This window comes from Perkinsus marinus (genome assembly GCF_000006405.1).
Source record: "Perkinsus marinus ATCC 50983 genomic scaffold scf_1104296932410, whole genome shotgun sequence".
Taxonomy (NCBI): domain Eukaryota; phylum Perkinsozoa; order Perkinsida; family Perkinsidae; genus Perkinsus; species Perkinsus marinus.
This window is the reverse complement of record NW_003215453.1, coordinates 156631-171520: the sequence shown is the minus strand read 5'-3', so window position 1 is coordinate 171520 and position 14890 is coordinate 156631. Positions and strand designations below refer to the sequence as shown.

The 14890-nt window shown below is 44.7% G+C and overlaps 2 protein-coding genes and 3 non-coding genes across 5 annotated transcripts in view; 1 reads left to right on the top strand and 4 right to left on the bottom strand.

Annotated features, from left to right (window-relative positions):
- Nucleotides 1-263: 263 nt before the first annotated feature.
- Nucleotides 264-335, top strand: Pmar_PMAR022283. The gene has a single exon. It is a non-coding gene; the product is annotated as a tRNA-Pro (tRNA).
- Nucleotides 336-5524: 5189 nt separating this feature from the next.
- Pmar_PMAR022282 lies at nt 5525-5597 on the bottom strand. The gene has a single exon. It is a non-coding gene; the product is annotated as a tRNA-His (tRNA).
- Nucleotides 5598-5820: 223 nt separating this feature from the next.
- On the bottom strand, nt 5821-8493 carry Pmar_PMAR022281 (hypothetical protein). The gene is made up of 7 exons (XM_002785500.1): nt 8424-8493; nt 8002-8134; nt 7903-7962; nt 7309-7473; nt 6594-6716; nt 6132-6241; nt 5821-6084 (listed from the first exon to the last, which is right to left on the bottom strand). Exons 1-7 carry the CDS (start codon nt 8477-8479, stop codon nt 5934-5936), a joined length of 798 nt encoding a protein of 265 aa, XP_002785546.1. The 5' UTR covers nt 8480-8493; the 3' UTR covers nt 5821-5933.
- Nucleotides 8494-9048: 555 nt separating this feature from the next.
- On the bottom strand, nt 9049-9120 carry Pmar_PMAR022280. The gene has a single exon. It is a non-coding gene; the product is annotated as a tRNA-Trp (tRNA).
- A 4923-nt stretch (nt 9121-14043) lies between these two features.
- Nucleotides 14044-14890, bottom strand: part of Pmar_PMAR022279 (hypothetical protein) — a gene marked incomplete at both ends in the record, with an annotated part of 2371 nt that continues 1524 nt past the window's right edge. Inside the window, 2 exons of the mRNA XM_002785499.1 lie at nt 14044-14087; nt 14272-14396. Coding sequence (XP_002785545.1) covers nt 14044-14087; nt 14272-14396 — 169 coding nt within the window. The remainder of the gene's footprint in view (nt 14088-14271; nt 14397-14890) is intronic.

Genomic DNA, 14890 nt, shown 5'->3' with positions numbered 1-14890 from the left:
GGCTAGGATTTAATCATCGACCCTCAAGTGACCATGAGGCACTATCTATGAACGAGATCCGGTAAAACCTTTACCATAACAGTCAGTCAAGCTTCTGCGGATTCGCTTGGAAATTCCAAGCGAATTCCAAGTTGGAATGTTAGAGAGAAGCGCCTTGGATATTACCTCTTTGATATGCCTGAGACGCGAAGGGAAGATAGTATTCTCTCCTTCGCACCTCCTATTCTCAGAATATCAGCTAGCTTCGCATGACACACAGCATCGGCTGTGTGGTCTAGTGGTATGATTCGCGCTTCGGGTGCGCGAGGTCCCGGGTTCGATTCTCGGCTCAGCCCTCATCGTTTGATCTGTTCACCAACACAAGCGATCATTACCCACGTCATCGCGGAAAGCGAACACACACTTTCCCTCCTATCCCTAATACCTACAAAAACCAGAACATCCTGAACGTCTTGTGAAATTTTCGGAGCCTACAGCGTCGCAAAGCCGTTGTCCTCAGAAACGACATGTGTTATAATAGCTACCAGGCTGTCCGATCACCAGACTGCTCTCCTGGACGCGCTCGTGCGATGGCCATGTCTCGGATGGGTGAAACTTATCCCCCATTTCCCCCTAAAGCAGCTCCGTTCCGAACGCTGCGTTCCTCCGTTGATTCATTCAAATTATTTTTCGCTGCGTTCCGAACGCACAGGAAGTCATTTACTGGCAATGGGCAACGTGACAGTATATGCCCTACTCCCTCCGTAACTACACCGAGCTCGCCCCGGACGAACTTTTGCCCGAAGAGCGCAACGATTCCGCCGAGACGAAACTCAGCGCATAACCGAGCGGACTAGGTTTTAGTCTGTTCAGGCAGAAATCGCAACGAGCTTTTCTCTCTCTGAGAGTGAAGCTCGTTGCTATCTCTGACGACGGGTTCATATTCCTCCGGAGTAATCTCTGAAGGATGGCAGGGGGAGCTATGTAGCAACGCAGTTGTGTTTCCAGGACGAGCGAGGCTCACTGCCCACACCTCGAGCGGCAGTCCTCTTCCAACTCATCTTCGCCTCGGCTGCGATATTTCTTAGCAAATCCGATGGCGTGAATAGCCCGGCATGGCACAGGCACTGTGACGTTGACATATCGAATGAACTTCCATCAACCCCTCAGTCTGAATGAGGCGTTGAAGAGGAGCAACGCTCCTTATGAGTCATTCAAGACTCTTGAATAAAGAGAAGAGTCACGTGGTTCACCTTCATTAGAAATATTTCAGTTATCTCCATGATGAATCCATGGCTGCACTTGTCACATCTCGCCTGCCTCATCGTCCAGGGAGCATCGACTCCGCTGCACTTGAACATCATCAATAACCTCGTGCCGATTACCCTTGATGGTCACACCGTCAAATTGTTCCTCGATTCAGCGACACCTCGTTGCTTGGTCTTGTCGGGTGAGGCCTACGAGAAATCAAGCCGTGCGGGAGCGTGCCGTGAGCTGGCAACAGGATGTTATTTCTGTCCTCCAACTCTTCCTTGTGATGATATATACAAACGCCCGCGGAGAACTATCAAGTTTGCTGATGGAGATGATATAGAATATGTCGAGCATACAGGAACGCTCTCCATTGGCAATGTGAGTGACATCGAAGTGAAATTCGGTCTAATTATCAGTTTCAAGAGTCCACGGGGAGGGCCGCCCATGGGCATTTTGGGCTTGGCTCTGGGTACCGCAAAACGTCCTTCCATGTTGGACCAGCTGAGAATGCATGGAGTTATTGAAGAAGTCTCTGTCGCGGTTGAAGCGAGCGAAACAGAGAGTGCGATAAATGGTAGACTGTTTCTTGGCGGTAGTCCACAGCGTCCGGCAGAACTCTCTCCAGTGAAGTTCACAACGCATCCATCGTACTGCCCCCGTTGCGTCACTGTTCTAAGGTCTGAGCTGAAGCCAGTCGATCGCCGAAGCCAACTTGCTGGGGAAGGCTCTGCCAGGAACTCCTCGAATCTCACCCGTCAGTGGACGCACGTCGTGGTGGATACCGGAGCGGCTGCTTTAGACCTCACACAAAGAGAATACGAGCTGATGTTGAGCGAGATGAAAGATAGGATGCAGGAAGAAGGGAACCCACTGGCTGATCCTATATGGGTGGGCCCGAAGAGTTTGGTGTGGGTCGACGCACGAGCTTTCAACTATCTTCCTGAGTTGGGATTTTACTTGATGGACGACTCTGGTGTAGAACTCACGAGTCTTAGGATATCGCCGAAGCATTACGTTCGGGAATGTTTCCCCGACAAATGCGCGTTGGATCTGTACCCGACTACAGATGAGGTTATCTGCCTCGGACATCCATTCTTTCGTGCCTACTATACGTACTTCGACTTGAACAATAAGATGCTCTTCATCACTCCAAATGGTGCTAGGCAGTCCACCTCGGTGCGGCGTTCATCACCTCGGAACACCGTTGAAACACCTCCCTGCTCGGGATCAGCGGGGGACTCATCTCTAACGGCGCAGGACTGCGGTGCACCCCCCGACCAGGACCGGGCCGTCCTACAGAAAGAACGAAATCGCAGTGTTGTTGCCAGCACTAGAAAGGATCATGACAAAGGCTTGGAGCCAACTCGGAGGCCGAAAAAATCTAAGCGGCTTGGGACCTCGCGCGCTGGTTGTATCCAGTGTGTTATAATGTGACCATTTTTCATGATCGATATGTGCCCATCATCGATAGCACTGGTGCTCGTCTATGTCACATAAACGAGCTAGCGCACCAATAGCACATAAGTTATGTGCTATCGATTCTCGTCCATGCTGTATCAAAATCAAGATAGTCGGTAGTGCATATGTGGTTTTTTTAAGGTGTCTGTCGATGTTCACTTGATTCTAGAGAGTTGGGCTCCTAGTTCAATCTAAAGGCTGTCGCTTGAAGGAAAAGATCAGCTGTTGCTCAATTTGAGGCCCTCGTGCTAGCGGCAGGCTGCGAGAGGTTATACATAATCAGACAGCGAGGACGCATGTCACGCGTCGCATGAAAATATAATCTACTTCAGAAAGATGTTCGAAGCTCCCAAATAATAGCTGGAAAACCTGAGGGCTATAAGAGTCTTCCCGAGGATGATGAGCAGTGCTCATTGAGCACGCCTCTACTCTAGTCAGATTGTATTGACATTACGTCCGATTGGAATCCCACTCCCACTGTGGGATGAGTGTGACGATGCTCGGCTTCAGTCCGGGCCAAATGAGATGGTTCTATACAGTAAATTACATTCACGCCAAACCGGGGTGGATCATCGATTAGACGGATATCACCGAGTGTGTTCGATCCTTCTCCGTCACGCTGGTGGGACCGAGCCTTTTTTGTGAGGGTCCAGGCGGAATCGAGGCTAGAGAACCCTTCTATGTTGACCCCCGACAACCTCTGAACGTTGTGCTTTGAACAAGGAAAAAATGGAGTGGTACACATGGTCTTCAACGTGCTGTGGTTTTTGTGCCCCCACTCACAGTGGTGGGCATGAAAAACTTTCTTTCATTTTCAGCATGCGTGCTCCTTGTGATGTGCTTGATGTTCACACAAATTGTCTTTGTCAAAAACTACGTGGTTTAGGAATTCCAGGGCCTCCATGTTGTCCACGAAGTCTTGAAGCACCCTTTACTGCCTGCATCGTGTCGGGCGAGCGGAGACCACACGTGCTCGCCCGACACGATGGCGCCGTTTCCGTGGAAATGGACGGCTACAAATTTTCCTCAGTTGAGCTAGTATGAACTTTCCAAGGGTTTCCAGAACTTGACTTCAAATTCTTGCCAGCTTTATCGAGAGCATTTTCGATATCGGATTTCTTACGGAGTTGCTATTTCTCTCAATGCCCAATCGCTACATGAAAATCCTATGTTTGACTTCAGCTGTTGTGTACGTACGAGGCGAACTCAGACGCAGACAGATCCTGTACGCCTATCTCAGTGATGACGTGAAATATTTTTTCATTCCCGCTGACCGCGAAACTGTTGCTAATACTCCTGCTGAAGCCGATGAAGCTGGTGCGCTGATCGGATCGAAATCTCAAAAATGCCCGTTGCTGAATACGGTTACGGAGAATTTCACTCTGGCGAATATGGACTTTTTACTGGTGGAATCTGACAACACTGAGAGTAGGGTTACCGAAGCACGCGTGTTCAGAGTAAAAGGAAATACCACTGAAGAGTACCGAGCCACGATTCCAAACGAAGGAGATTGCTTTCAAATTCAGTCTCAGAGTAGAATCAGTGCGGAGCTTGGAAAAAACGGCGAAGTCTTTTCGGGAGGAAATGGCGCACTGAACGATCCAACGGTGAAAGAGGAAGTGAACGAACTTTGTAAAGATGAGTTCTCAGTGCTCGGGCCGCCCCTCGAGATTATAAATGCCGATCAAGTTTATGAAGGCGGCCGCGAAAATCTATTTAGAATCAGTCTGGCTATCAACGACGATTCTTCAGCTCTCGTCAAGTCGATGTCAGCGACAGAGGATTTCACCCGAGAAGCGGGTTTCCCATCTGGACTGCTTTATATGCCAGTTTGTAATTCGGTTTTTGCCGCGCTACATACTGTTGATGCCTCCGGGAGAAAATTTGTCAATTATTTGTTCTTACCACCATCGGGCGGGCAGATTTCGTGCGAAAATGGTGAACATTTTGAGGAAAAATTAACCATTGGGAAACTTCACGAGTGGGACGTCGATGTTGGGGATGACTACAACATCGTGAGGAGAAGGAAGCGAAGTACGGTAGAAGAGATACGACGCAGAAGGAAATCGGTGTATTCGTGGTATGACGGGGATACATTGCGGAGGAGACCTTCGATGCGGGAGATTATGAAAGATAAATATTATCTGGGCAAAATGATTAAAGAAATAAAAAGATCGTCGATGCCTCCGATTGCGGAAAACGTTGAAGGACGAGAAACAACGGTTTAACCATTTGAGTTGCTTTTTCGTCGTGAATTATATCAGTTGTTTTGAAGCTGTGTTGAATGCCTGGTTATGATAGATGTTGTATACGATACTGTTGCGTTGGAGATCCAAACTATTTCAACTCAACACTAAGGGACAGCCACAAGTTTAATGCATTTAATTTAGTGCCAAATCGTGAGGCCTTCTGATCAACAACGTTGATGAGGGAACGAAATTGGATGTCACAACCTAGAAGCAGTGAACAGAAACTGTCCCTTAGTTGAGATGATAGTGAATTGCATGCTAGATTTCGCCAGCTCATTCCTGAGCAAAAACGGAAGGTTTGGGAACGAGAAGTTCAATGCAGTCGAAGTGTGAGCAGCGCGTCTAACCTCAGCCCGGTAAGGCTGAACATCAATCATGATATGTGTGTGAGAGTAGAGTCCAACGCCAAGACTATGGTTAGATCAGTCTATCACCAATGTAAGAATAGATTTTGATTTTCGTAGACCACTCAGTGGCATCCTAACCACTGGACGATAGCGACTCGAAAATCTACGAGTCGCTGTTGGTCGATGTGGACTATCCATCGCTATACCTTTTCCAGCGTATATTTTTATATAGATAAAAGTCGATACCCGGATTTGAACCGGGGTTGTCACGGTCACAGCGTGACATCCTATCCACTGCAGTTTTACAGATTCCATTCGTGTCGTTTCTACTCGATACAAGGCGCCTCCCCACACGATTCTTTCATCATTTCGCGCGAGCTCACCAGACGATGTTGAGCATGCAAAAAGACGACGTTTTTCCTCGGGTAAAATGTACACATAGCAGGCAACCACAACTGATAACACAACTCAGCTAGCTGAAAAAAGATATGTAGTGAAAACATGAGCACTATCATAGTGGCTGTATAATCCACTTCAAACAAAATCGATGCAATACCAAATGCCACCAAATGTACCATCAGATAGAAAACAAAATAATGATATCGATCACATGGGCGAGCGCTTATTTAAACGGCATCAATAATGACTAATATAGTCTGTAATATGCACCTGAGCTCGGTCGAGCAGCCCCGCCTGTTGTCGCATACACGGGATGATAACCCGGGTTCTGCATCAGCGTTGCGCTATAGTCACATGCTCTTTCCAATGAAGCATTATGGCAAGCAAATGCATCATATCTGTGGTAGACTTATACAACAACATAGGGTGTGTTTGGGTGGCCTACAATTGAGTATTCATTTTCTCCCCTTCTGATTGCACGAAATATACAACTCCGATGGACATGAGGAACATCACGACCAGAGTCGACAGAGCTACGGTGTACAGCTCCTGACGCTGAATCAAAACAGGAAAAACAATATTTCGATAAGCTCGAGAAGCTGTTGGAAATCTTCAACGACTTTTGATGTTATTGAGACGAATTAATCTTGATACATCCGAAATTAACACACAAGCTACTGTGCATGGGCATCGGACTCCAAACCAACAATAACAACAACAACAACAACAACAACAACAACAACAACACAAGCTACACTAGGCGCAATCTAAAGACCCAATTTCGTTTGGCAGTCACAACTGCCTAACTACTACACATATCAACCTGAAACCTTGCATATAAACTCTCTAAACATGATCATATTGCTCTAATACGCTTCCTCCGTTCTTGCACAGCAAAGGCACTCACCGTAACAAGACTGCCCTTCTCATTGCGTTCCTCAATCTCATCATCATGATCATTAAGTGTCCGCAGAAAGGTTATATACCGTCTACTGGGCCGACGCCCTTTTTTCGAGCTTTCCTCTTGGACCTCAAAAAATCAACAATTTGATATCGCTTAAGCTTTTAATGAACATTTCAACGACCATGATTCTTCAGTGTTGGAAGAGCATATATTCGCTTTCCTCAGCTGAGCTCATGGGGTTTCTCAATAGTTATAGAACTACGGTAGAAATGTACAGAAACCAGTAATTATTCCCCAAAATTTCCTCAGAATTTCCATATTATCACCAACACATGTAGTTGACCATGTGCATATTTTCCACACTAGATCACTTTATCAACGCTGTAATTCGTTTCATAATATTCACCATTATCAACTCTTCTCACAGTTTTCACAAAAAAATTTCCGAAAATAACTTATTTATCTTGCCATAATTACTTGAAAATTTTCTCATTCAATTTTCGCGGTATACCCACGCCGAGTAGAAGCAAGCAGTTATGCATATCTAGATTTTGGAGATGGTTTTCTTCAATTCAAGATTACAGAACGCTAAAGTTGGTGTCAACCGATTCGCATTGTTATCATTTTGATATCACTCAAAAATTGAAGGCGTTGTTGAAAACACTACTTTACATAACGGTTTGGTTCACACCATATACGATCAATAACAGGAGCTCACCTGAGGTAAGTCCCCAACAGAATTGCTGCTGCTACTGCTCTTCTCTTCCTCAACAACAGCAGGGGTTTCAGTCGGCTCAAGTGACAGGATCGCTTCTATTGTTTTCTCAGCATCTTTTTCAAATCGGCGGAAGGATTCCACCATTTTGCTTTCCCTTGCATCAATCTGCGACGACCGAACATCACATTATCACAAGTAATGCAATATTAAGTAGCCGCAACACGATGAAACTGTGACACTGTAGTTTCACGGGCAGCCCTAGTGATATGGAAAACACTAGTATAAACATATTTCACGACTACTACATATCACGTTTTTCACCGAGTTTTACGCCACTCCACGTGAAACGGGTGAATACGGAAAATCGGACGAAATTTCGAGAAATTTTTTTAAATTCTACCCGAATCTTTATGTGAACCCATATAATTAGCTTTGGAAACGCTTGAGCTGAGCTGAAGAAAGCGAACACATCCCCCCAACACTGGGAAACGCTCTCAAATACAACGGAATGTACGGAACAAATTTCTCTCAAATTTTAAACTGCAATATCGAAGTGAAATCACAATATTTCCAAAACACTTCCTGGGAACTCACATCATGTTTAGCGTCCACCGAAAATGAGCTCACAGATTCTTGCGGCATATCTTCAGTTGACTGAATACAACTGATGTCAGTGAGTAAATGACCACCAACCTCAGTAGTTTTAATTAATTCATTCACTCTTCTAGCTTCGAGTTGGGCTAAAGTCGCACTGCTAACGTCCTCAGATGATGGTGACGAGGAGGAGACAACACTCCTCATAATTCCAGAAGTAATATCGTCCGGACTGAAAAAAAATAAAGCAAGCTCAAAAATGACCTGCACCATCACGTAGTTCTAATGGTGAATTCTAGCGTGCACCAGCCGCCTTTTCACAGGTCAAACTCTAACATGCATATTTCTGCATGATGAAAAGTTATATGCAGTGGAGTTTCACCCGTGATATGAAAAACACTAGTGAAAAACATATTTCAACGAGCCGGTGGAGTTAAGTTGTTTGACGTCGAAATTCATCCAAGGGTTAAGTCAATTTTGACGGCTTTCCTCAAGAATAGGACTGACAAGGGAAGCCTCACCTCGATAATGATATCGCACGTGTTACCTGAAATAGTAGTAGTATGAATCGAATCATAGGATAACGAATCTGCGCAACGGTTACTCTATGAGGAGCTGAGAGAACACAAGGCATTCATTTCACATGAGAGGAGACCATTAATGTCAACGGCATGCGTAGTGATAAAGGAAGAAAGCATCTATCGAATAGCAAAACAGTTATGTGATATCGAGCTCGACCTCGTCACAACAATTTCCAACTTCGACAGCAACTTCGAATATATGTTCTCTTTCCTCAGCTGAGCTCATGAGTTTACTCAAGAATTCGCGTGAAAGTGTACAGAAACCAATCAAAACCTCCCAAGATTTCCTCAGAATTTTCATATAGGTCCAACGCATAAGGAGTCATTCAACAGCAGGGAAGAAGAATCTCTTCGAGTGGCTCAAGCCTCGACCAAGACGCTCAACTGTAAGGTCGGGTTTTCAATGATTATTATCGAATTGAATGTCTGATAGTCATACTTATGTGAAGTTGAAGTAATGATCTGTAGGACACATAAAAGTATCGAAGGTTATCGATGAGGTTCATAGGTTACCGAAGGAATGTCTGCAAGGGTGAACGCAAATACAGATTGATGCGCGAAATAATGACCCCGGCCCGATTCGAACGGACAACCTTCTGATCTGGAGTCAGATGCGCTACCGTTGCGCCACAGGGCCAAGTGATAACCGACTCTGGCAGATCCCACCTAATCCGCTAGGTTAACAACCCCGTCTTCACCGGATCACTAAACCCATACTCATCCTGAGACGGTAAAACAATGACCGAATCACTCCCAAAATTATTGTAACCTCCTTCTGATGCGCAACCAACGCAGACTGTACCAACGAGGAATACGGTGTCGATCAGTAATCGAAATCGCAACAGCAACGATCATTCACATTTCCCTATGAGACCTATAACCCAATCATGGACAGGCTTCTATACCACTCGTCACTTCGCGGCCACCTACAATATCCCTGAGAATATCAGAAATATAAACAAGTTGCGCGAGAAGAGGTATTCCGCACAACCCTCCGCTGACCGAATAAGGCTCGCCGTCCAGACTTTAGACTCCACAATATGAAGATTGCCAACACCTCAATGAGCATCCGAAGTTCGTCAAGTCCCAGTCGTGTATTCAACTTGATGAACAGTCACCATAGAGATTTCCTAAACTACAAAGTAACTATATGAACTACGTATATGAGCGTCTTGTCAGTGTGGCCGCCACATTCCCATGCTTTGAGAGACAGCCAGGATTCGAACCCGAGTCCTACGCGAGCAAGTACTTGACAATCAGCAGCTTCATAGCTCTCAGATCTTCCACCGCTTGCAACTCTCTGATCTGATATGAGGTCTGTCTCTGACGACCAACTAATGCCTCGAACGAAATGAACTCCTCATCCTGAATCGAGCTGCAGAACAACTCTTCGAATACTCTAACACTACACCATCAGTGATGTTACACTTCAACGTTTAGGAAGTTCCTCACGGATGGATACTCAACAGCCCTTTGCGCTCCGTATACATACACAATCGGACGCTACTCCATCCGAATGCGACCATCTGGAAACGTACACGAGCCGTGCCTACGAAGATAGTTGATGTGGAGCCTCTCGGGAAACCAACGAGACGAAGCAAATAATCTATTGAGATGAAGACTGATATTTGCATTCATCGTCGACGAACCTCGAATCAATCACTTCTATGTACTACTTCTACACAGTTAACATCCGAGTAATTGTCCTCGCCCGATACAAGGCGATGCCATAGGTCAATCAGAATTCGACTGTCCCACCACGGTCATCTCCGTCAGTCTCACAGTTTGTGAGATTGACTCACATGACATGTGAGTGACTCAACAGGGACCAAAGGAAAAAAGGGAAGTTGCTATTAGCAAATTCCCACGTTTGTGACTCACAGTGAGTCACAAACGACCTCAGTCATGGTGCCTCGCGAGACTTTGGATGAGTTGCTCCATTTTATCCTAATCATGTGGGGGTAGGGTTCCTCTCGAATGCCGACAACCTGCCATTTGGAAAACGTTGGTGATCTAAAATGGTCGTCGAGTCTTGGCGGCATAGCAAAGGCTTGAGCGGGAGCTGGAACACATCGACCTGAATAGTGATTCGATGAGCTTAGCAACTAGAGCGTACCAGAAGTGAACACCACGTCGATGACACCACCGACCAGCTTACCTTCTGGTCTGTCATATGATACTCGATGAGAAATTCGAGACCACTTTTGTTCTAGAAAAGTTATATGGATCCGAAGGTGTTGGTCAACCAGAATGTGATCCAATGCACTTTGAAAGTACAAGAGATACAGAATGATAAATGATCCAATGCATCTAACTTTCACGCCAGACCATGATTTCAACTCAACACGTTACTTCAAATCGTGCGTGGATGGAATGCAACTCAGCTGATCAGAATTGTGAATGGCGTATGGCGTACTAGGTCGTGAAGACCACGGCTGCTCCTCAGCCCCTCCCCAGGGCTTCAATAACAGCCTCCTGCTGATGTGCGATCAGTAAAGTGGCATGATGTTCTCATCAATCATGTTGGTTCTCACAAAATTAGTTAGATATCTTCTTGAGTCAGATGACTACAGGTAATCTTCTCATCCATAACGTGCGCATGAGAGCATAACGACTTGAAGAGAACAATACAAATTGAACATATCTGTTTATCTCAGATGCTGAGCGACATGGGATGCTGTAGCTCTAAGCTAGTAGCTCATTAGAGTGAAACCCTGTGCCATACGATAGAAGTGACATTCATAGGCAGTTTTGGTTGATCACCAATCACATGTCTCCAGGATCGCCGACCCTCGAAGCGGCAACGTAAATATGGTCCTGCGAGAAGACTAGCTCGGCTTGAATACAATCCAACGCACTCGAACGACTGCTCGTGAGACCGTGGTCCAATATGAGGACGGTCAGATGCGGAATTGACGGCGCCATTCGAAACCTCCTCCTCGAATATATAGCAAAAACTTGGACTGGTTACAGGACAATCATTCGAGCGCTTGCACCCACCAAGGGCAGCGGCTCAGTAGGTTGGCACAGCATCAGAGCAGTCGAGCAGTAAGTGCTGATATCTTGAACGCATCCCATTGCCCGGCTCTCAAAGTGATTGAGTAGTCGGTAATGAAATCATCTTCACAAATCCAAAACTAGTAATTTTGGTACAGAGCTTGAACGAGAACAAGTCAGAGCTAAGATGATCTCATTGAGGTCGGTCATATAAGCTTGTTGGCCGACGATGGGACCAGGGTGGTGTGACCAGCATCTCTTGAAAATTTTCCCGTCCACGTAAGTCACTCGCTCGTGCCGAGTTCACACCAAAATCGGGTCTAAACTTTCTGTCGTGTCTCATACGTGATGAAGGGAGAAACAAAATATCACCAATAACATCCGATGCTACAGTGAATCGCTCATTAACCCAGCCCGACTGAGCCAGTCACTGAGTGACACTCGGTGAGTGTTGAATGACTGTCACTGCGAGTCGGAGTACAACGACTATCGCAGCCTGGCGTCGTATGTATTCTACTGATATACGAATCACGCGCGCATTCAATTTCCATCAACCTTATTTAATACAGATTATGTCACTTATGTCAACTACGGGTGTTGATGACACTACCCAGATCATGAGGCAAATTGGGGAAGTTAATCGTAAATTTTATACGCGCCTTCAAGTTCTACCATAAATCACGTATGGATTTTAGTGTGCGTATTAAACATAAAAATGCACATGAAACCCACGTCTCTGCCCTTACATGTTCAGATCCACTTCATCACCTGTCGTCGACTTCTGTTCAACAGTCTGATCTTTAACAATGTCGAATTCAGTCGCCATGAAATACATAATATCAGCTAAAAATGCCGAACTGGGGATACTTTGTGAACTAACTGATAGTCTATTCTTATTTCATATCTTCCCATACAGAGAACAGAATCTAACATAATGATTATGATTGTTTTCTAAGGTTATCATCAAAGTCTGATGATAATAATCAGATTCTCATTGGTATAATTATACTCAATGTCCACATTACTCTTATAACATGAAATAATAAAGCTTTTATAACACTATAGCTATGATAACTCTAAAGAAACAAGTTCATACAGATTGACACAATAAACGCGGCACAAAGAGATGACATCCTGGAAGATCAGGTTGAATCATGTGACCCCAAAGCTTCATCATCAACAACAATCCAATCGGCATTTTTCGACCCACCAATCGCCTCCTCCACTATCGATATAATCGTTCTGCTCGAGAATACAATAGCGCGGAATAAAATAATTCTCAGTTGAGGAAAAACCGGGACAGTGATTAGAATATGCTGATGAACAGTTCCGACAGGAGAAGATCTCCCGTAAAGCGTGTATGCAGACGACTCTCTTTCAAATCCATAACAAGTTCACTTAGTTCGTCTGGTCTCACTTGTCGAGCTTTGGATGCAGTCCATAGAATCGGCCTGAAGGGCTCTGTCGTGCTTCCTCCCAAAGCGAGTCACCACCCCTGAACAAGATCAACAACAGGCTTACTCGAAGTACGTCACATCCCTATCAATATTATAATAGAGATTTACCCGTGATATGGAAAACACTAATGAAAAACATATCCCACAGCGAACATCGGGTTTCCTCACAGAGTATTGCCCTACTTCACGTAAAATGGGTGAAACTTCAATGTTATCACTATAACAATACGAACTTATCACACTACCACAATCTATAGTCTACACTGTAGACTCTACAGATCCTGCAATTAAACAGATACTTCACAGTCAGGACAGAAAAACCAATCAATAACATACCGCACCTCGTCGAACTATCCTGAAAATCAACCATCAGCTTCTGTCTCTTCGATTCTCCTTCAGGATCCCCTCCCCCAACCTGTCACTCGCCACCTCCACCATAAGTTCCCTTTATTAAACCCACCTCATCATGAAGTCGTCTTATCACTTCCTCTATAACGCTATCCGGCACAGTAGCGATGGTTCGAGGAACGGACGGACACGGCGGCCTCGGAATGTGTGTATCTCAGCATGCATTCAAATCGCACATCAGAGATATCTTGTGCATGCGTGCAGAATTCGAATCCTGGCGCAACCTCAAACTTCGAGACTCAAACGTATTAACCTATTCATCATAATCATAATAATAATCATCATCATCATCAGCATCAACAACAACAAGAACAACAACAAATGGAGAGTTCAAAAACATAATAAGCAATATGGCTTTCACAACTATAGTCAGAAAACTTCGTCAATCACGGGGAAGTCCATAAGCGGACCTCAGGTAAACCTTAACAAAGCCTCACCTTGAGTTGGACTTATCATCCTCACTGCATCATCGATATCTTTCCAAATCTTGAGGTCTCTTTTAAACTGTTTTATATCCTCCAAGTATTGCGCTGATATTTCCCTCAACTTTTTAACACGGATTGATTGCATATACCCCACAGCGCACAATCGTACCGGCCGGGGTATCATTTCTCTGACAGAAAAAAACGGAAAAATTCATTCACATTTTTCACCCGAAACCAAAACCAACAGCAATCCTCCAAAGCTACAACGACAGTTTACTTCTGCATAACAGTGATCTGGATCGCCCTCTCATTTGCACCTAATCATCACCAATAAGACGCAAAATATTGCTTGGAATATATGCTTGCTATCCTCAGCTGAGATCAAAAAGCTGCAATTCGAAATTTCACACACAATTTCAAGTGAAAGCATGCGGGAATTTTCTCATCGTCATCAATACATGTAGCTGATTATGCATCATATGTCCACACTTGAAGACTTACTCGCTGGCCTAACGATCGACCTGTATGCTGCTTTAGTTTTCTCCAGTTGTTTCAATTCCAACAGATCAGCTGGCAACCCCATCGCGGTTGTATTCGCAATACGAGCTTTCAAATCTTCGATTTTGCTGAGAAACTGTCCATGTCCGTCCTAATCCATCAACAATTAGATGTTCCAGGATAGTGGAATACTGACGACTTCTATTTTGCGCTCACCCACTATAGATGTGTTGCTACACCATACACTACTAAGACGAGTTTTATAAGGAATATGCATAACATACGTAGTGTTAACCCATCCCGCTCAGTTGCTCTGTGTTCATTTGACCATCCACAAACTGTTCATCGTAACGAAATCAAACAATTCCGCAGAAATCCAAATTGAAATATCCGGATAATAGGATTCAACACGTGACGATTCACAGCATACTTACTTGATATGCATAGAAAAATTGACATCATGTATTGATATAATGGAGTTTCACCCATTTTACGTGGAGTGGCGTAAAACTCGGTGAAAAACGCGATATTCGTGATGATATGCAATGATATCAATTTTAATACTTATTGATGTATTATCAATAGAGTTTCACCCGTGATGTGAAAAACACTAGTGAAAAAT